The sequence below is a fragment of the Vipera ursinii genome (genome assembly GCF_947247035.1).
Source record: "Vipera ursinii genome assembly, chromosome: 3".
Taxonomy (NCBI): domain Eukaryota; kingdom Metazoa; phylum Chordata; class Lepidosauria; order Squamata; family Viperidae; genus Vipera; species Vipera ursinii.
This window is the reverse complement of record NC_139516.1, coordinates 133040001-133062845: the sequence shown is the minus strand read 5'-3', so window position 1 is coordinate 133062845 and position 22845 is coordinate 133040001. Positions and strand designations below refer to the sequence as shown.

General features: G+C 37.5%; 1 protein-coding gene across 2 annotated transcripts in view; it reads left to right on the top strand.

The window, feature by feature from the left end:
- The window catches only part of CDH12 (cadherin 12), a gene marked incomplete at its 3' end in the record, with an annotated part of 168137 nt that overhangs the window by 50648 nt on the left and 94644 nt on the right, over window positions 1-22845 (top strand). For both annotated transcript variants that reach the window (XM_083358386.1, XM_083358385.1), the window contains exon 2: window positions 18403-18697. In XM_083358386.1, coding sequence (XP_083214512.1) covers window positions 18403-18697 — 295 coding nt within the window. The remainder of the gene's footprint in view (window positions 1-18402; window positions 18698-22845) is intronic.

Genomic DNA, 22845 nt, shown 5'->3' with positions numbered 1-22845 from the left:
AATGCCCAAACTAAATATCCTAACTAAATCTTAAAGGTGGATCTTTATGAAGGATTTTGATTTTATATGTAAAGTTAGAGATATACTTTCAACCACAAGGGACTTAAAACTACCAGATGGCTTCACTGTGCCTAGGGTTTAGGTGTTGTGATTCAGCATCAGCCTATGGTTTCAGCAGCTGAGTCGGATAATTCTGAAGAGGAGGAGGGGTTTGGAGAGCCTTTGGTTGCAGAGGAAAGTTCTGATGCACCGCAGAGCTCTCAGCCAGGCCCCTCCCATCTTGTTCCTCCTCAGACCCAGCTGTGTGAGCCTGAAAGATTGGAAGAAGATGATCCACAGCTGGCTCTGTTCAGGGATGCTCGAAGCAGGAGGAAGACTAGCAGAAGTGAACAAAGAAAAGCAATGAGGCACCTCGGGAGAAGGCAAAGAGAAGCCACGCCTTGAGACTGCTGTTTAAAAGGGGAATGTGTGGGAGGTGCTGGTTGCTGAAGGCAACCGTTTGAAGAGCTTCTGATATAGTCTCAGTCTGTATTTGTTTAACTCTGTTTTGAACTGTTTCGTTTAGTTTTTGCAAATAAATTTGGTTGGCTTAATTCCAGCCTATTGGATATAAAAAAGGGGTTGTCCCTGACATTCCAACAGGGCTGGTCGTAGTCTGGAACAGAACATTAGGTTTTGCTCCAAGTAAGAGTACAGTCCTATTATACAAAGAAGGCCTACCTTGGCCTTACTCCAGGTATATCACAACAAGTATAGTGTAGATCACAGGTGTCAAACTCGCCATGTCATGTGACATGTTGCAACGTATCGTGACTCTTTTTGCATTGCCAGCAATGGGGTGGGCATGGCTTCGGTATGATGAAACCAGCCTGTGGGGCAGCAGTTTGACACCCCTGGTGTAGATTGTGAAAAGGCTATGAATAGGTAGAATAATCCTGAGTCTGTATGGGGGGAAAAAAAACACCTTTCCTGATTCTTTTCTAAGGGTAGAATACAAAATCTGAATTGCATACCTGCCAACTACATAAGAGTGATGGATTAAAAGAAGTAGCCATGATAAATAAATGTTCTTTTCTAAGTCTGTCAAAAAAACACTGAATGGTAGAGATTGAGGATTGATGAAGGACTGGAGCAGAGAAAACAGTGTAGTAAAAAAGCAGCTTGGAAGTATATGTTCAGCCTGCGTCTGTTTTGTATTTGTAACCTCCTTCCTTCCTTCCTTCCTCCCTCCCTCCCTCCCTCTCTCCCTTCCTTCCTTGGATTTGTACTGCTGAAAATGCTTGGTCTTTGAGGAAATTTGACTAGCTAATCTCATGCCAGAGGTAATTTTGTGTTATCTTTCCTTTTACATTTTTTTGCCTACTTTCTCAAAGAATTCCTCATGGTGATTGCTTCAACAGTCCTTAATGTGTACTTTCTTGACCTCTTTTTTTTTAATTGAAACACAAAATGAAGCTTCAGAGAGCATTTTAGGATTCATGGTACAATGATCAGTTTTCATAGCATGAGCTGGCTTTTATGTGGTTGGGTGAAAAGTCTACAATGTGTTAACATTCTGCCTCAATTTGATATTTATCTAATGTTTGCTATCTCTTACAGGAATAGATGCCTTTTTCTTAGAAAGAGGAAATTGATAGGCCAATAACATTTATGCTGCCTGCTGACATGTAAACAAATTGTTTATCTATTTCTAACAAGGAGAGATAGATTTTTTCCCCTACCTAATTTGTATAAAAAAAGAACCATCCCTTAAGTTTAGCCCTATCAAAATCCTCATATAAAAAATATAATAATTAATCCCCATGGCAACAGTTTAATAATTTAGTACTTTAATGGTTGTTTAAAAGCAACAACCATTATCATTATAGGAACGTGAAGTCTGGAGTTTTCCTTTATGTTTTTCTTTCCTTAAGGTAGCCAAAGAGAGGGAGCATATGTGTGTGTGTTTGTATGGGGGTGTGTTTAAACTTTTATCATGCCTTACAAACTTTCCAGCTTCTTGCACTTTGTCAAAACTCAGGGGATTCTGTCATGAGACAAAGCTTCTCATATGGGAAGCTTTGCTTGTTTCAGATCACAAAATTCAAGCACAGGGGAGACTGCAGGCTATGGAATAATGGACGGGTAAAAACAGAAACACTCACTTCTGAAAGATTGTATAGGTTTTAAAGCAAAATTACTAAATTGAGTTTCCAAAGGAATTCCTACTCAAGAAATTTGGAAATTAGACTAAATAAACAAGTAAGATGTCTATATCATTTGAACAGGATAATTTTCTGAATCTAGAAGAAATGTTTTGGCATAACAGTAAAAGACTAAAGCTGCTTTCTCAGATTATTAGTGAAATAACACAGACTTGCACTAAGCTTGATGTTAATTTTGTTTAGTGATTTGTGTGTGTGTGGAGTGGGGTTGAAGTTGGTGAATCTGGTTGTCAGTTACTAGTTCAATACTTCAAGGAAGCCCAGGAAATTAGTTAACTTGGGAATCATGTTAAGTATAACCACTGTAATGTTTTCAGGGCATACTATAAGTTGAACTAGATGCTACAAACCAGAAGTGGGGAATTCAATATAGATCAGATAGCTCTTTCTAACACTCAATTCTTGCCTTAGCATTTGCAATTTGTTGAAATTCTTGGTGTGTGTTTGTGTGTGTGTGTGTGTGTGTGTGTGTGTGTGTGGAGTATTCAGATAGCTTCCCTAAATATAAATTTGCATTCTTTGTAATGCTAATATCTGATATGATGAAGATTGCTACTTTTTTCGTATAGGGACTCTTTATCAGATATTTATTAGGAGCAGCCTTTATCCTCTAGAATTAAATATGTATGCTTTTAATTTCTTCCACATACACTACCCTGGGGAGTATAGTCCATTGCCTTGAAACCTACAGGAGAAGGATCTTCATATGGTATTTAACAGCCAAGCTTCTGGAAGTGGAGGATTTTCGGAAGGGTTTCTGAAGCCTTGTGAATCTGCCCAATTAATGTGAGAAGCTGTCTCACATATAAATCAGCCCTCAAAGAATAGCTTTAGCACCTTAAATTGTGCCAGTGTACAATTGATGGCCCATGAAGATTGTTCAGCACAGAAATTATATACAGTACCTAGCACCTGTCAGTAACCTGCAATCTCACAACATTTTGCAAAAGTAGACCCACATAGTACACTGCAGTAGTTAGGACAAGTTGTAATCAAGGCGTGAATATTTGTTTTCAAGGCGTGAATATTTGTTTTTAACTGGCTCAGTTAGTGCAATAACCACAGTTGTACAATGTGTCCCTTGCCACCTGTCAATCCAGTCACAGCTGGAATATAAAGAACACTCCAAAATGTGGGCTTCTCTTTCCAGGGGAATTATCCTGAACAAGATGCACCTCAGTCTCAGAGTTCAGCTTTTTTTTCTTTCCAACAGCACTGCCATCTTGTCTTGAATTTAATTTCAGCTTCTTCTTCCTCATCCAGCCAATTGTCAAGGCTAGGCAATGTACAAAGGAGACAATTATCTCTTTGGAGTCAAAAAGTACAGAACAATAGAAAGGGTATTATTAGAATACTGAAAGCATCCTATTGTTACAGGAGACAAGAGAGAATCCTATGGACGTAAGTTAAACAGTTCCCCAGCACCACTTTCCTATGCCAGGAAAAACTAGAAGCACTTGTAAAATAATTTTACGCTACCTTTTGAAGTACAATTCCCAGTGTGCCACTCTAAGGCCAAATTCACATTGCACATACAGGCATAAGTTACACATACTTTTCTCAAATACGTATGGGTAAATTTGTCCATTATGTCTTCTCTTTTTTTCTTTTCACCTTTCTGCTTCTCTTAACTAGGGCAGGCATAACCAGTGTTTTTTTTTAAATACCTCATCTTCTCATATGGCATCTCACATTTGCTGTTTGCCAATTATTGCCTCAAAGGAGCAGTCTGCCTTTATTTGTTCCAGACTGCTTGATTGATTTTTCTTGCAGCCAATCAAATGCTTATCAACTAACTCCAAATACACAATTTGAAGAAGTCAAGCTTTGTTTTCTCACTTTTTTCAGCTCCTTCTCTCATTGTTATTTGCTGATATTGGTTTTAAAACTTTGGTCTTTATTCTCACTGAAATGTGGTTATCCTCAATGATAAATTTGTCAGTCTTCTTTCTATACCAGGGGTGTTCAAACTTGGCCCTTTTATGACTTGTGGACTTCAACTCCCAGAATTCCTCAGCCAGGCATGCTGGCTGAGGAATTCTGGGATTTGAATTCCACAAGTCATAAAAGGGCCAAGTTTGAAGACCCCCTGTTCTACACAAACATTCTCTCTCTCTCTCTCTCTCTCTCTCTCTCTCTCTCTCTCTTCCTCACAACATGAGGAACAATTCTGCCTGATCTTGAGTTGGCAGGAAAGTATAATGGCATAAATAGAGCTGCCATCTGTGGCTGTGCTGGCCTTTTCACATGTTTTTGTGGGGCAATCTGAGGGTAACAAATGGTAGATTTCCTAGGTTTCTTTTGCATCCCACCCATCATCACCTACTGGTGAAAAAAAACATTAATCAACACTAGCATCATCACTGAGTTATCTTGGATTGTCCATATAGTAATATTTGTTTTGGGAGAAGAAAGAAGTCACCTCTTGCATATTGGAAAGCAATTCTGCAGTAGAATAAGATAAGACCAGGGCTTTTTTTCTCATAGAACGCTCAGAACGGAGTTCCGGCACCTTTTTTGGATGGAACCTTGTAGGGTAGGCAAGGCAGGTTGTATAACGTGTGAGTTCCGGCACCTTTTTCTTTGACAAAAAAAGCTCTGGATAAGACAGAGATGACATCAGAAAAGTCCATCAAAAATATTTAAGGTTTTTTTCTGCTTCAGCTTTTAGGACTCAAGGATGAAATTTTTGAGCTCACCTTCATGTCTTTGCCTCCAATTGTAAGTTCTCTAAGTGTGCAGATATTGCTAGTATGGTAGTGATTGGACTGGAACTCAGGATATCCAGATTTCAGATCCACTAATCACTATAGAAGACCACTGGGTAAATTTGGTCAGTCTTTCCCTCTGAATTCTCACAATAGCTTCTATTTCATTATAAAGATTTCTCAGAAGATTAATCATTGATACACCCATAAACCTTAATGTGCTATTATTATAAGTTGTGTTTTTCCTCTGTAATATATTTTATATCTATGAAATACTTATGAAACATATTGTTCTAAATGTCTTTTCTTACATATAACTATCCAAAAGTGTCTTACTGCATTCAGAGAAATGTAAATGCTGGTAATTACCAACTATATTATCCTCATTTGGCAATAACAGGAAATTGCAAAGGTCAAATTTCTCACTTGTATAAGCCCACCTAAACTGAAACATTATCACTGGTAGCATCATATATTTTTTATTAGCATACACGATAATTGCCCAATTCAGTGTTCTGTATACAGCGTTCTAAAAGTCTATACTTCATTCATTCTTTTTTCCATCATTCACAAACTGCCCTTGGTACATTTAGAATCTTTAAAATGCAGATTTGAGACTAATTAGAAATCACAAATCAATTGAAATAAATTACTGGATTTCTCTGTTTTGTTACATTAATTATAGTATGACCAATCTGCTTTAGATAACTCATCCCCCACACACTGGGTTAAAAACATGCAAATATTCTCTGATGTTTGGCATAGAATCAGTAACTGGAACATGTATACATTGATTAATAAAAAAATAGTTTACATGAAATCCAATTACTAGCTGATGTGACATGCTGACTGAGGAATTCTGGTAGTCAAAGTCCACAAGTCATAAAAGGGACAAGTTTGAAGACCCCTGATCTAGGTTCAGCCATAGCTGAAGGTTCTTAATAGATGAAAAGCAGCTAACAAGCTATTTCCAATAGTGATTAGAAAAGGAAGTACATGTGAATCCAGTGTCCTTTTAAAAGCACTGAGCAAGATGGCTATTCACTCATCCCCCAGAGCTCTAAACTCTCCAGAGGCTACTGTCTCAAAGAAAGAGCTGTCCCCATAAGAGGTCATATTTGCATTGTAACTTCTTGAGCACCACTTCTGTTGAGAATGAAATGCACTGTATGAAAAGATAACACATCTGTACTAGAAAGTGTTTGTGTTTCATTGTTAAAAGCTACATGAAATGGTAATGTACCTTTGGCCAATATACTCTACTTTTAGAGGCTAAGTGAACAGCGTAATAAATTAATGACAGTGTCAAGCTCCATTAGTTATTAAGGTTAATTATCTGATTAATCAAACACACACTTTATTTTGACTCCACTTTCTTTACCAAAAATGAGCAAAGTGCATCAGCATCGAGGTTAATTAATGAAACAAGCATTCTATACCAATTTATGAAGTAGGTTACAGAATTCATATGCCACATTTGCTAAATAGGGCAAGTATTGCATCAGATTACTATAGGTATTATGCAGTAAAATAAAAATCAATTTATAAATCTTTCCAGAAGTTTCCAGTACTTATATAAATAGGAAAAAGAAAGAGATAGATAAATTCATTATTCATTGTCTACAAAATAACACTGCTTTGCTTACTTCGTATCGAACTTTGTTTTATTTGACATTCTAGAGACAGTGTCAACTATTCTTATTTTTCTCCATGGGGAAGAAAGCAATCAACAGTGATGTGCAGAATATTTTCCATTATTGTCAACTATATTCTCCACACTTGCGTAGATGATTCTTCTGTGGCAGGGAAGCTTGGTAACTACTGTCATTTGACAAAGCTTTTCAATTTATCTATGCCATGACAACTATAAAGAATTCATAAGTTGGTATAAATTGTTCCTTCCCCCTTTAAAATATACACAACAGCATACAGAAAACAACAACAAAGAAACATTGGCTTTGAATTCAATGGAAATTCATTTTTTGATTTTTTTTAAGGACAGGGCAACATAAACATCTGCAAAGATCAGGGGAAGTAACTACACACACACACACACACACACACAGAGAGAGAGAGAGAGAGAGAGAGAGAGAGTAAGAGTATTATTATTTCATGATACAAGCCCTGTTTCGCCATGCCCAGAAACAAAGATGAAAAAGCCATTTTGCCTCATGACATTGTAATATGTTTCCTTATTTGGGCATGGCAAGGTGTTGAAAGTTATGAACATCTCTGACAGAGATCCTTGGCAGTTTTAATTATGCAAGACACTAATTGATATGATTTCTGCCCAGAACTACTCTTGTGTAATCTCTGAGTTGATTTTACTTTAATACAAGATATGTCACACATACAGAGCAAATAGTTTCAGGATAATATTATTCAGTTTTAACAGACTTTCTAACGAAGATTACATCTCTTTATTGACTTTAATGCAGCACCATGGCTAATAAAATGGCAAGCCAAAACCATTTCTAAGTCAGTTCAAAGTGCTTAATAAACATTTATTTGGAATTTTATCACAACAAACCTCTATTAGTTTATAGCACTGGAGTGCTCATATAGTGTGTGACAATTAAATGAGAAATGTAAATTTGTATTGGTTATTATGGTGTTTTATTTGCTATCACAAACCAAAACAAAGTGAAAGAGTGAATAAAGAATCTACCATTTTCATTTCAAATTACACATTTCTTGATAGAAGATACTGTTCAATGAGCAGTACTCAAAGCACATGGAAAATCAATTCTGGAGATAGTGTCATGCATTTTTCAATCCCTTTATGCTGTTTTCCCAGTGTATTGACTTTCTGAAATAGGTTAACAGCACACACCTTGTCAGTGGGACAAACATTCAAGATTCTAGTAGAAGTATGTAATGATATTCTAAGCAAAGCTTAAGGATTTACTTGTTTGTTTGTTTTTTCACTCCCCATGGACATTCTGCTGGTTTTCCTCACCTCTGTCTCCTACTGTTTACCAAACTCTCAACTGTGTATAATTGTATAGCACTGTTATTCTTTTAGTACTTGACTCCTATGTAAGCAAAACCAATCTCAAAATCCTCAGAGTACCAAAGCTGTTATTTTTATTTTTTTCCCCTCCAAATTATCTAAAACGTTTGACTCATCTTACTCTGGCCCATTGATTAAGTGTCATTAAGTTGGTATTAAATCTTGCTGACCGTATAGATAGTCCATGATCTCCTGGCTCTTCAGGTCTTCCAGCAAAGCACCTATCACTGCTATAATCAAGTCCATCTACTTTGCAGCTAGTGGTCTTGTTTTCCTTTCTTCCACTTTTGCCAGCGTTATAGGATCCTTGAGAGAGATCCAACCTAAAATTAAGGAGACATTTCCTGAAAGTGGGAGAAATTAATCAGTGGAAAGGGCTCCCTCCAAAAGCTGTGGGTGCTCCATCACTGGAGGTTTTTAAGAAGAGATTGGACAGCCATTTATCAGGAATGGTATAAGCTCTTCTGCTTGAGTCGGGGATTGGATTAGAAGACCTCCCAGGTCCCTTCCAATTCTGTTATACTGTCTTGGTATAATGTCTTATTATAATTCCTCCAAATTATGATAATCTGAATGTGGTCATTTACACTTTCCGTGAGAAATCTGAATGGATTTGTTTCATAATGCATTTGTTTTGTCTTCTTGACTATCTGGTAATCCCAGGAATCTTCTTAAAAGCCAAAATTCAAATCTGTCAATACTTAAAAAAAAACACCTGCTTCTTCGAATCCAACCCAACTTTCTTCTTCATGGAGTATAACAGGGAAAAAATTGCCTGCACAATTCTCATCTTTGTATATCCTAACATCTGAATATCTTTTCCCAAGGCTTTCATTATTATTCTAGCAAATGCTAGTCTATGGCATATTTCTTGATTGCTGGTTCCTTTACTGTTTAGCTGATCCTAAAAGGCAAAAGCTATCTCTCACTTCTGTATCTTCATTGTCAGTTCTAAGGTTGGCTTGCTCCATATGCTGTCATTAGTTTGGTTTTATTTACATTTAATTTTAGTACCATTTTTTCTTTGTCTTGCTTGACCTTCATTAGAGCTGTCATACATTTGCATTTTCAGCTATCAGAGTAGTGTTATCAGCATAGCACAGGTTATTTATGTTTTTCATTCAATTTTAATGCTTATCCTCTTCTAACACAGCTTCCCTCAATATATTTCTGGATGCAGGTTGAATAAATAAAAAAAATAAAAAGAGAGTATATGGTCTGTCTTGTATACTGATATTTTTTCACTGATAATACTAATCAATCAGTGAAAAACTTATTTTTTAAGAGTAATTTAAGAGTCCAACCCCCTGCTCAAGCAGGTGACCCTATACCCATGATGGCGAACCTATGGCACGGGTGCCACAGGTGGCACGCAGACCCCTCTCTGTGGGCACCCGCGCCGTTGCCCCAGTCCTAGGCCTTCAGCTGGGTTTTATAAAACCTTTTCCCTTTAGGCCTCTGCCGCCATGTATCCCCCAAAAAAGGTTCAATTAATCAACTTCTCATGGGGAAAAAAAGTTCTTGCAAAGTTGGAATTGATTGATTGAACTTTTTAGTCCCACCCAGTCTGCAGCTACCACTGTAGCCGTGCTCACCCAATTGGTCACACCCACCCAAAGGGCCGTGCCCACCCAGCACTCGATAATACATAAGTGGGTTTTGGGTTGCAGTTTGGGCACTCGGTCTCTAAAAGTTTCATCATCACTCCCCTATACTATTTCAGACTTTTCTTAAAAACCTCCAGTGATGAAGCACCCCCAAACTGAGTAGATTAGATAAAGCACTAACATAATAAAATATAAATAATCAAAAATGAAGGAAAGAAATAAAATATTATGTCTCTAATATGTAAAATTCTTTAAGAGGCCAACAGGATTCCTATATTTCTTAGTTTTACGGTCATTGATTCCTTGAGGTGGGTTGGAGGAACTGTGCACAGTATCATAGAAAGGTAGAGATAGTTTTTCCCATCCATAGAATTTCATTTCCAAGTTATTTTTGGAAAAAGATTGAGACCTAACTTTGAAGCTGGAAGTGTAATACATGCTTTGCTGCATGTTAAAGAGGCAATAGATTTTCAACACATGTAAAAAAATAGTATTTGAATTGCAATAAAATGTTAGAAATAATAAAAGTTCAAAAGCAAACTGAGTAAACCATAGCAGAATGTTTTAAGGGTTTCTTGGATTTTTTAAAATTTTGTTTTATTGGTTTGTATTTCAATTTTAATTTTCCTAAATTTGATTCATTTCACAAACCCATATCTCATGTTTTTAAACTCATGTTGTAGTTTTCAGATCATTTCCAAATAAATAAAAGCACAGAAAAATGCCTGTGTGTGATTGTTAAATTATTTTCTACACATGGGCAAATCTTTTAATAAAATATTGATATCAGGAAAAACATTTCCAAAATTGCATACATACATTTAATTCTGTAATCTTTTTTTTTAAATCTTCATAGTGATGTTAGAATGGGGGGAATTTAAAGACTGAATAACTGAAATTAACATACTCTATATGTCTCTATACGATTCAAGTGAATATGACATAAATAAATAACCTTTAAAATATATGCTTCTATTTCTTTAATACTTCATTTCCTGTATTTCTTGTATTCATTTTTTTACATTTTTTTTATTTTTTATTTCTTATTTCAATAGTTAGGTTGTCTCACCCCCTTCTAACAGCTTATGTGCAAGATTTTTTAAAAAAATGGAACAACTGGCATCGCTTGTACTATATGAAATCAATTAAAAATAAATAGTACAGCAAGTGTGAATAATAATAATAATAATAATAATAATAATAATAATAATAATAATAATAATAATAAAGTTGGAAAGGACCTTGAAGGTTTTCTACAGTAGTCCAACCTCTTACTTAGGCAGGGAACCCTATACCGTTTCACACAAGTGGATGTCCAGTCTCTTCTTAAAATCTTCCAGAGTAGGAGCATTCACAACTTCTGGAGGCAGGTTGTTTCACTGATTAATTGTTCTAGCTATTAGGAAATTTCACCTTGGTTCTAGGTTGCTTCTCTCTTTGATTAGTTTCCATCCATTCTTATCTTTCCCTCAGATGCTTTGGAGAATAACTTGAGTCCGTCTTCTTTGTGGCAGCCCCTCTGCTATCAGAGGGAACACTGCTATCATGTCCCCTCTTCTCTTCATTAAACTAGGTAAATGTAAAGGTTCCCCCGCACATGTGTGCTAGTCATTTCTGACTCTAGGGGCCGGTGCTCATCTCTGTTTCAAAGCCAAAGAGCCAGCATCTCTGTGGTCATGTGGCCGGCATGACTAGATGCCAAAGGCGCATGGGACACTGTTACCTTCCCACCGTAGTGGTCCCTATTTTTCTACTTGCATTTTTACGTGCTTTTGAACTGCTAGGTTGGCAGAAGCTGGGACGAGTAACAGGCACTCACTCTGTTACGCGGCACTCGGGATTTAACCCGCCAAACTAGACATTAAACTAGGCATACCCAATTCCAGCAACCATTCCTTATATGTTTGTTGCTATTCTTCTGTACTCTTTCTAGAGTCTGAAAATCTTTTTTACATTGCGGTGACCAAAACTGGATGCAGTATTCCAAGTGTGGCCTTACCAAGGCATTGTAAAGTGGCATTAATACTTTGCATGATCATGATTCTATCTCTCTGTTAATGCAGCCTAACACTGTGTTGGCTTTTTTGGCAGCTGCAGCACACTGTTGGCTCATATTTAAGTGATTGTTCACTAGGACTCTGAGATCCCTCTCACAGTTACTACTATTGAGCAAGGTATCACCTATGCTATACCTGTGCATTTGTTTTTTCTTGCCTAAATGTAGAATCTTACTTTTTTCACCATTGAATTTCATTTTGTTAGATAGCGCCCAATGTTCAAGTCAGGGACACGGTGGCTCAGTGGGTTAGGACGCTGAACTTGTCGATCGGAAGGTCGACAGTTTGGCGGGTCAAATCCCGAGTGCCGCGTAGCAGAGTGAGCGCCTGTTACTCATCTCAGCTTCTGCCCACCTAGCAGTTTGAAAGCACGTAAAAATGCAAGTAGAAAAATAGGGACCACTACGGTGGGAAGGTAACAGCGTTCCGTGTGCCTTTGGCGTCTAGTCATGCTGGCCACATGACCACGGAGACGTCCTCGGACAAGCGCTGGCTCTTCTGCTATGAAACGGAGATGAGCACTGGCCCCTAGAGTCGGAAACGACTAGCACGCATGTGCGGGGGAACCTTTACCTTTACCTTTAATGTTCAAGTCTGTCAAGATCCTTCTGTATCTTAAGTCTATCTTCTGGAGTTTGGGCTATTCCTGCCAGCTTGGTGTCATCTGCAAATTTGATGAGTTCCCATGTATCCCTTCATCCAAATCATTGATGAAGGTGTTGAAGAGCACAGAGTCCAGAACAGAGCCCTGGGGCACCCCACTGCACACTTTGGTCCATGTAGCTGCAGTTCCATTGAGGACCACATGCTGAGTATGGCCAGTCAGCCAGCTACAAATCCATCTGGTGGTGATGCTGTCTAACCCATATTTTTTTCTATCTTATCAAGTAGTAGGTTGTGCCCTATTTTATCAAATGCCTTACTGGAGTCCAAGTAAATTATATCCACAGCATTCCTCTGGTCCAGTAATTTTGTCACTTGGTCAAAGAATGCAATAAGATTTGTCTGGCATGATCTGATTTTGACAAACCCATGTTGGCTTTTACAGTAGTAATAACTTTGCTTGCCTGTAGGTGTTCACTGATTCATTTCTTGATTATGTTTTCCAGAATTTTCCCAGGTATTAAGGTCAGGCTGATAGGTCTGTAGTTTCCTGGTTCCATTTTTTTTCTTTTTTTGAAGATGGGAACTACATCGGATCTTTTCCAGTCCTCTGGTAGTTCCCCAGTGCTCCAGGGTCTTTGAAAGATATAGTTCAGTGGTTCTGAAATCACATCTTCCAGTTCCTTCAGAACCTTGGGGTGTAATCCAACTGGTCATAGTGATTTGAACTCATCTAGGGTGAACAGGTGTTCACTTACCATTTTCTTGCCTATCTTAATTTGTGTTTCTAATATGTTTTTTCTGGTACTGGTTTTGACTGTTGGACTATATTTTCCCCTTGTGTAAAGACGGATGAAAAAAATGAGGTGAGTAGTTCTGCTTTCTCCCTGTTGCTTGTCACCTTCTTGCCACTTTCTCCTACTAATGGACCAATCATTTCCTTAATTATTTTCTTGTTTTTTACATGTTGAAAAAAGCTTTTTTTGTCATTTTTTATTTTTGTCGCAAGCCTTAGTTCAGTTTGAGCCTTAGCTTTCCTCACTTCATCTTTGCAGGCTCAGGCTATTTTCTGATATTCTGCCTTAGTTATGTGCCCCTTTTTCACTTTTCATACTTGTCCTTTTTGTTTTTCAATTTATCAGAGAGCTGGTTTCTTTTGAGAGCTGTTATTTTTCTTGTTCTTTGGTATTGTGCTAGACTGGGCTTTTATATTTTTTCCAAAATTTCCCAAGCTTCTTCAGTTGTTTTCCCCTTGAGGATTCTCGTTCATGGAATCCTTCCCAAGCTCTCTCTAGGTTTATTTAAATTAGCTCTCTTAAAGTCCAAGAGTCTAGTTTGATTATGTTCTATTGCTTGTGCTTGCATAATGTTGAATTCCAATATTTCATGATCACTGTCCCCCAAGTTTCATGTGGCTTCAACACCTTCTATCATTTCATCTCTGTTAGTGAGAATTAAGTCCAATATAGCTGATCCCATAGATCCCTTCTCTACTGTTTGGTAGACAAAGTTGTCTGCTAGGCTTGTCAGGATTCTATTTGATCTTCCACTTGGTGCAGAGTTCGTCTCCCAGCTGATGTCAAGGTAATTAAATTCCCCCATTACTATTGGGATGTGCTTCCTACATACCTTAGTTAACTGACTAGCAAAAAGTCATCTATTTCCTCTGTTTGGTTGGGTGGCTTATAGTATACACCTCTGGCAATGTCATTTTTTCCCCTTTTATATTGACCCAAATACATCATTGGGTCAATATAAGTTTTTATCATTGTTGTGCTCTATTTCTGTAGAGATGTAGTTGTTTCTTATACAGAGAGCAATTCTACATCCTCTTTCATTTGGTCTGTTTCTTTTAAATAATTTAAATCCCTCTAGCTGTGTCTTCCATTTGTGGGTTTCATCCTGCCAAGTTTCTGTAATGATCAGAGTGTTTGAGTTCTGAGTTCAAATTTCCTCTCAGTCAAGAAGCTCATGCAGTAATTTAAATTCTTAGGATTATGTTGACAATCAGAATGGATGTGACATTTTCACACTTGAGCCCTTCAGTGGAAATGTAAAATTTAAAGCTTATTCAGCTGCCAATCTTTAAATCTATTCTAGAGCAATCAAGTAATGTAGAATCTGCTACTATTTTGCAGCTGAGTAAAGAGTGCTGTGTGTTGTGCATCGGTGTGTGTGGGTGTGAAGATATTTCCCCTCCTACCTTCTGTTACTTCTGTCTGCATATTATTCATCACCTGATATGCAGGGTTGTTTTTCTTTTTCGTACCATTTGGCTTTTGTATATTGCAGCAGTTTTTCATACTAGCTACTAAGTGATCTAGACCAGTTAGGATTATATATTATTATGATTTGATAAAACATGAACATGGTAAGCACAAAGCTACAAAACCAGGATATTGCCACAAAGCACTTTTGGAACCAGGACAGTGATTTAAATCTTCTTGACCTCTGATTTTGTTTTCCCTTTGCTTGTCTGGTGGTCATCCAGAATTTCAGTATAGCATTTCCAATCATTGCTAGTCTTTGAAATGAAAATGCCAGGTTTCCTTACTTGAATATGTGAAAGTGCATGCACATATGTTCTGCTTGCATATGTGTATACACACATATATGCACGTATACACATAGTTTCTATTCCAGTATTTTAATTTTTGAGGAAGATGCAAAAAGCCATACCATTCTATTTAATTTAATTTAATTTAATTTAATAAATGCATATGCTAAACATAATGTTAAAATATTATCAGTGGATCATTTTTATCTATTTATAAATAATAAGGTTCTGAGGGGCAAATGGCTCTTTAAATAGTTCAGGACCATCCAAATCACTGCCTCTTTACTTGACCTTCAAGGTTTTGTCACATCAGTGTTGATAATAGAATTATTGAATCTGTCTTGGTTATTTTCATAGGCCTAGTTCCATACAGATCTTGCTCTAAGAAATTTCAAGGAGAGGATAAATACAATGGAAGAAAAAAAATCAATTTAAATCAAGAAATAACTTAAACTCTATATTTCATTATAGATTCCATGTATAAAACACTTTTAATGAAAAAAGATTTATTTCAACACAACACAACATATTTTTAAAATACTTTTGGACATTTTTAAATTTAATATAGCTTTAAAAACATTCCTCAAAAGTGTAAGTCAGAGGTATCTTTGAATTAATTAAATTATATCCAGAAAACATTACACAAAAGTAGTTTCTATGAAATGTTATCTTTTCATTAGCCCCTTCCACCCCTATACCAAATACATTTTTATATAACAGGAGGTAGATTTTTTTTCTAATTGCAATAAAATTAACCCTTTATAAAGTACTTTATTAGTTCCTATAAATGATTGTTCTTTACTACATAGAGTGAAACCACTGTAGAATTCATCTATAAATAGTAACAATAATTACCATAAAGATGAAAAATAAGTAAAGCCTGACTCAGTACTATGTATAGGTTTTCAATCATTTATTACTGATCAAATGGTTCAGGCAGTATCTGATAACACCAATTACCGGTTTGAAAGTAAGAGTCAACTGTATTTAACCTTCCTTTCAAGGCAATTTGATAAAGGTTGCTTTTGCAGGAAACCACATTCCATGCAGAAAATTCAAAGCAGTTATATCTTCTTCATTTCATATCCACAAAATGTGACTCTTAGCCAGCATGCTTTATTTTTATGCATTGTTTTTTTATTACTGTAAACCATCCATAAAATTGTTGGTTGAAAAGACAGTGTATATCTTTAAAAAATCAAATATGAAATATTTATGTTGAAGCCTGCTTCTAACTATGCATCATAACAAGGCTTTATGGCTTAAGTGCTTCTAAAGGGTTCATGTCTAGCACTACAAGTCAAAAGCCATTCTGAACCTTCTTCATCTTCTCCTGATTAGATTTTCTATTATTTTCTATCTTTTTTTTTTCACAATGAGAAGGCTACTAGGAAGATTATATGGAAAGAGATGTTATTGGAGCATTGCTGCAGGTTTTAATATTTAGGGGTCACTTTGGATAGGGCCCTAACATTTAAGCAGTACTGTGCCAAGAATAAACTGAAGGTCAGTGAAAGAATAACATCCTTGGGAAATTAATGAGCTCTACCTAGGGTGCCAAACCAAGGGTCCTTAAGACAACAGCTTTAGCTCTTTGCTACTTGGCAGGCGAATATGCCTGCTGTCTGGTGTAAATCAGCACACACTGAGAAAGTAGATGTTGCTCTGAATGAAACTAGCAGAATTATTACTGGATGCCTTAAAAACCTACACCTCTAGATAAGCTCTACCAGCTAGCTGGCATTGCCCTGCCTTCTCTTTGCAGAGAAGCAACAGCATACAGAGGGAGGCTCAAATCATCAATATCTAGACAACACCATCTCTATGGCCCACAACCTTAAATCTCATCAAAGATTTAAATCCAAGAAAAGCTTCTTTAGGTCAACGGAAGATTTTGAAGAATTTGAAAGCAGAGTGGACCTGTGGAAAGCTACTGTATAAAGAATCAATACTTGATGGAACCAATGGAGGAGTGGGCACCCAGGTCTGGAGAAAGCTGTAAAGTACGCAAATCATTGAACAGACTGTGCATGGGTACAAGAAGATCCAGAGACATTCTGAATGAATGGGGCTACCTGGCCTTTGTGATTGACATGCAGACATCCACACATACTGTATGTATACCTGCCCTTTGTCTCCTGATCGGTATACACTTGAAGGCCTCATGGCAGTGCGACAGAACACAATTAATATTTAGCAATTTAATTTCTGGGCAAGATTTGTTTAACTTGTACATATTTTAAACTTTTATTTTATGAACAGAACAGAACAGAACAGAACAGAACAGAACAGAGTAGAGTAGAGTAGAGTAGAGTAGAGTAGAGTAGAGTAGAGTAGAGTAGAGTAGAGTAGAAACTTTATTTGGTCATGTGTGATTAGTCACACAAGAATTTTGTCTTTGGTGCAGAAGCTCTAATGCTGTAAGGTATGTCTTATTTTAATTGTGAGGCTCCTGATATGAATAAATAAATAAACATAATAAAAAAGTTTTAAGTGTAAGAAAATATAGGAGGGTTGCAAATGAAAGATAATTATGATTTCACTTGTGCACACTAAAATTCTGTGAATGAAATATGGTGATCTCACAAAAAATCCCCTGAACTGAAAAAACCCTGAGCTGGAAGCAATCTCTGTTACCTAGTATGTAGCACTTTATCTTCATTGCCACTTACATACAAGGGAAAACAGATGAACAGAAATCCTGTGTGATGGATTTGACAGTCTCAATCCATATTTCTACAATCTTTGACAGATACTGAAACCTGGAAATATATTGGGCCATAATCCAGGGCTGCTGAAAAGCATTTAAACTGATATATCAAAAACTGAAAAAAGCGCTGAGACGACATTTACAGTTTAAATGATAAGGTTGATCAACTGCAAATCTACAGCAGAACATCAGTGTAAAACTCAGTAGCTTCCTGAGATAACACTGAAGTCACTGCCATTATCAACCAACCATTTTTACAACCAAAAGCCTTGCATCAGAGCAGGAATGACAACAAATATACATAAGTTAAAGGTCACTATTTTATCATTACCAGAATATTGAAATTATGAAAGGAAGCCCAGATTTAAATACCTTCTTTGGTATAAAATTAAGAGCAGTCTCGAGTGTTAAGAATGCTTATAAATAAATGCAGGAAGTACAGTTGTGCTTATGCATATTAGAAGTGTGCTCCTGACACCTCATGAATTTCCTATTCAAGGAAATGTATGAGACTGAAATCAAATAATGGAAATGTTACTAATTTGAATGTCTTGTACGTGCATATACAATGTCATTAACTCGAAACTGAATCCATGTATTTCTTCCTCTTCATGAAATACGAACAAAAGAAATATATTCTCATTGATGTTTCCAAAATTACTGCATTTTTGCCTTGCAAAGTCATGTTAATAAATATATAAATTATACACATTTAAATACTAGTATTCTGATGTTTTGCAAACTGTGAGCCAACAATACACTTGTCATCCAAATACCCATGTCTTTAAAAGCAATGTAAAGAGAGAGAGAGAAAGAGAGAGAGAGAGAGAGAGAGAGAGAGAGAGAGATCTTTGTGATTTAATAATTTAGTTAAAAATTGCTATTCTTCCATCCAGGAATTGTTCTATTAATTATTTTGCCCTTTTCTTTTTCTGCTGTTAAGCTTCATTCTGACTTGGACAAGGGAGTGGGAAGTGTTAAGTATACATTATCAGGAGATGGAGCTGGTACAGTATTTACCATTGATGAAACTACAGGGGACATTCATGCCATAAAGAGCCTTGATCGTGAAGAGAAGCCTTTCTATACCCTACGTGCTCAAGCAGTAGACATTGAAACGAGGAAGCCATTGGAGCCTGAATCAGAGTTCATCATCAAGGTGCAGGACATTAATGATAATGAACCAAAATTCCTTGATGGGCCTTACATTGCCAGTGTCCCTGAAATGTCACCAGTAGGTGAGTAATATTTAAAACAATTCTCATCCTCAGACATGAACTTTGAAAGTTCATTCCACCTCTCTTCATTTTTTTTCTTTTTCTTTTCTTTTTTTTAAAAAAACATGATACAAATTAAAATGCTGATGCTTGGACAATGGTAGGTGCTATTGAGGTACCTGCTTAATCACTTGCTTCTAGAATAAGGAAGAGTACTACTGATTTTACTTTGCATAGATACTCTGTTTTTCTGACCTGTCATTTCCATATAAATGATTACTGAGTTCATTATGGTGGTGGTAGCTAGCTTTTTATGTATAGTTGCATGCAAAAATGTAGGTACCTAGCTAAATTGTATATTCCCATGAATGAAGAGAAGTTGAAGAATGAAGAGAAGCAGGGCTTTTTTCTCATAGAATGCTCAGAAGGGCATTCCGGCACCTTTTTTTTTTTTTGCAAAAAAGAAAAAAAAAGCTTCCTCTATTGGCTTTCCTAAGCCTATTGCAGGGCTAGGCAATCTTGGCTCTTTTTTATGACTCGTGGACTTCAACTCCCAGAAATCCTGAGCCAGCCATGCTGAGGGGAAAGAGAGAGGTTTCCAAGCTGAGCCATGCTGGCTCAGGAATTCTGGGAGTTGAAGTCCTTGAGTCATAAAAGAGCCAAGGTTGCCTACCCTGCACTAGAGGAGGACATTAAAATTATTTACGAGGTTACTTCTTTAGGAACTAAACTTTTAGAATTTAAAACAGCTAATTCAAAAGAGCCAACAGGAAAGAACCTCATATTTTTCATCTGTTTCTGTCTTTTGCAAGATAAAATTAGATAACAAAATAACCTATTTCCTATGTTAACATTTCTGCAATGAAATCAATAAAGGTAACAGGAAAGAAATGAGAAACATTTTTCTCAATGTAATATGTCTAATTTAGCTGATGCTAGAAAAAAATAGTATCTTTTGTAAATACTCTTGAAAACTATTTTGAATCTATAACCATCTATTGCAACTAAACCACTTTAAATTAAACAATTCTTAATTTGGACTTTACTTTTACTGTTTGGACTGTTGTGTGTTTTGAAAAATAGATTATTTAGAATCTAGTTATGTTGCACTTCAGTCTTTAAATAATTAACCTAGTATATACATAAAGATTTATGATGTTTTCCATGGTGAGCTTAACATCAATAACAACATTTATTAAAAAGGCTAAAATAATTTCTGGTGGTATTATCTGTACACTAAAATTTTGTTTAGTCACAATCTTTCACTTTTCACATTCTGGACAAGCAGTGGTCATTAATCCTAGCAAAAGATGTTACATATGTGCATAAGCGTAGTCAGTAGCGTATGTCTTTTTAAAAATATCAAACATTCAAAGAAACAAAAATAAGTCCAAAATATCTGTATTACATCCAGAAATGCCACCTTTGCAACCAATATTTCTCATCCATAACTATGGCACCCTAAGGATACCTGCATACATGCAAATGCTTCTCTGGGATCAGTAACACAGGAGGGATTGCTTTTTCCTTCCAGTAACAGATCTCTGGGAAATACTAAACAAGGCCTTGAGAATTCCAATGTTTGTTACAAATTTTTCTGGATGTGGTTGGAAAGAGGCCTAGAAATGCCAGCACAAATACATCACACTTGCTGAACATGCCCACACAACTAATTACAATCTTCAATTACATGTGATACATCTAAAATGAGATGGGCTGTCTCAACTACAACTTGCAAACCATTCCGTTTTGCAGCAAAACAATCCAGAACAAGCTGATCAGCAGAGCTTAGAGAGGACTTATTAACACAATTTTTGGGAAGGAAAGAAACATAAGGACAGTTTAACATCTTCCAGTTGATGTTATGTTATGTAACATCTTCTGGGAGTTGAAGTCCACGAGTCATAAAAGAGCCAAGGTTGCTTACGCCTGGCCTATTGGCTTTCAAAGCCAATAGGAATTGCTGCTGAGTGCGCCAAAAGACCTGGCCAGCAAATGTTGCACAGGCAAGTTGTCTGCAGCAAAGGCAGGAACTTTGCACCCCTCCCTGCTGCCAAACTACACCATCTCAACTAGGTAAGATATTATTTGCAAATAGGATGGCAATAAACAATTTAGGCTTTTCAATCTTTTCAGAAATTGTACCACTTTTAGAACATGACAATATTCAAGTACCACCAGTGCTTAACAAGGTGTCAAAAACTTGATGACTAAAAAAGGGGGGGTATTTTGGGTTTTATTGGTTAGATTCATTTATTGTGATAGAAATGGCTATTTTATAATATTATAGAAAAGCAAAAAGTTGAAGCTCAATGTTAATGCTTCCTTCTACTCCTATAATAGAGGAAGTCTGAAGTCAGTGCCTTTTCTTTTTTCTTTCTCCCCCTCACTTTTTCCTTTTTCTCTCACCCTTCACTCGTAAAAGCCCCCCGCCACTCAATCACACTTTACTCACAAAAGCCTCCAGTCACTCTCACTCCTCCGTCTCTTTCAAAGGCACCTCGTTCAGTCTCTCCCCCACTCACTCCGTCTCTTTCAAAGGCCTCTTGCTCACTCACTCATTTACTCCCCCATCGCTTCCAAATGCCATTTGCTCATTTGCTCACTCACTTACTGCCCCGTCACTTCCAAATGCCATTTGCTTGTTCACTCACTCACTTACTGCCCCATCGCTTCCAAACGCTTCCAAATGCCACTTGCTTGCTCACTCACTTACTGCATTTGGAAGTGACGGGGCAGTAAGTGAATGAGTGCTGGTGCCAGAGGCCATCAGCTGTTTGGCGCCAGAGACCACTGCCACGAGGAACACATCTCTGGATCAGGGTTTTGAGCAGCTCTGGATGGGGACTCAGCACGGGCCACGGAGTGGCAACTGCGGGGAGGGGAATCCTCACTGCATGTGGCTCCAAGCTGCAGGGGTGGTGGTGCAAAGGATGGGCAGTGATGCCATAGCAAGACGCCAGCATCATTCCCAGTGACAGTACATCTGAGTTCCGGCATCTTTTTTTTTTTTTTTAGAAAAAAAGCACTGAAGAGAAGTATGTGTGATTAAACAGATATTCAAAATAAGAAGATAGAGCAGAAGCAGCACTTGGAGACCTCTCTGGGAGCATGTGCACTGTCACCCCATTTCTGCCTCCCCTCATGCTCCCTCCCCACCAAGAGCCCCCCCCAGAGGAGACTCGCCCCTAGGCATGGCCTGCACAGAGTAGTGCAGCCATGGACGTGGCAACTGGGCAGCAGGGACAAGACTACACCCTTGTGCCCCGTCGTCTGCAAATCATGCTGTGGGGCATGGGCAGAAGGCATGGCTGCCATTGTGTTGTAGGGCCACTTGGGCAATTTGCTGTGGAGGGCCATGGAGAAGGTGGGTGGCCCTGCGGGGTGGGTGGGGCAGGGACAGAGCGGGGGGGCAGGGGTGGAGTGGGGAGGGTGGAGCAGGGGTGGGGCAGGTTTTGGGCACTCAGTCTCTAAAAGGTTTCTGTAGCCAGCTAATAATCTTTCTGATTTTTTTTTTTAAAAACCCCTCAGTTTTCCTTACACAGTTCTAGCTTCAAACCGTTCTTATGCCTTCCTGCATTCACTGCATGTTTGATATTTCCCTTCAGATCTTTAATAGTATTCTTCTCTGAGGATTGTGAATCCTGTTCCAAAACCTTTATCTTTCTAACTTATCTAACTTCATGGTTGATTTGTAATTAGGTCTTGGTTCATTGTCTTGCTGAAATATTCAACTCTTGAACTGCAACTTTTTCACTGACTGTGGAACATTACTGCCATGCTGACATTTAGTTGAATCTATTTCTCCTTCCATTTACACAATATTTCTCCTATCGCTGACTGCCACATTTAAAAAAAATCACACCCACCTTGTTCTCCTCCTAAAATGCTTCATCCCTTTTCCTCTGAATGTTCAGTGTTCCTTTATCAGTCAAAAAGAACTTTGTTCCAAAATGTTTCAGGTTTATCAAAGTTTTCTTTCCACATACTTCAAATTGATGGCTTTTCCAGTAAAGTTGGATGAACATTTCATTTCTGAAAATTCCCATGCAGACCAAGAAGGCCCTTTGAACAACTTATCTGCTGTCAGCTAAACTGTTTATCAACTCATTGGCAGTTAATTGGCCGTTCTGTTTTGCAGATTTGACTGGTTTTTGGGCTGTTGTAGC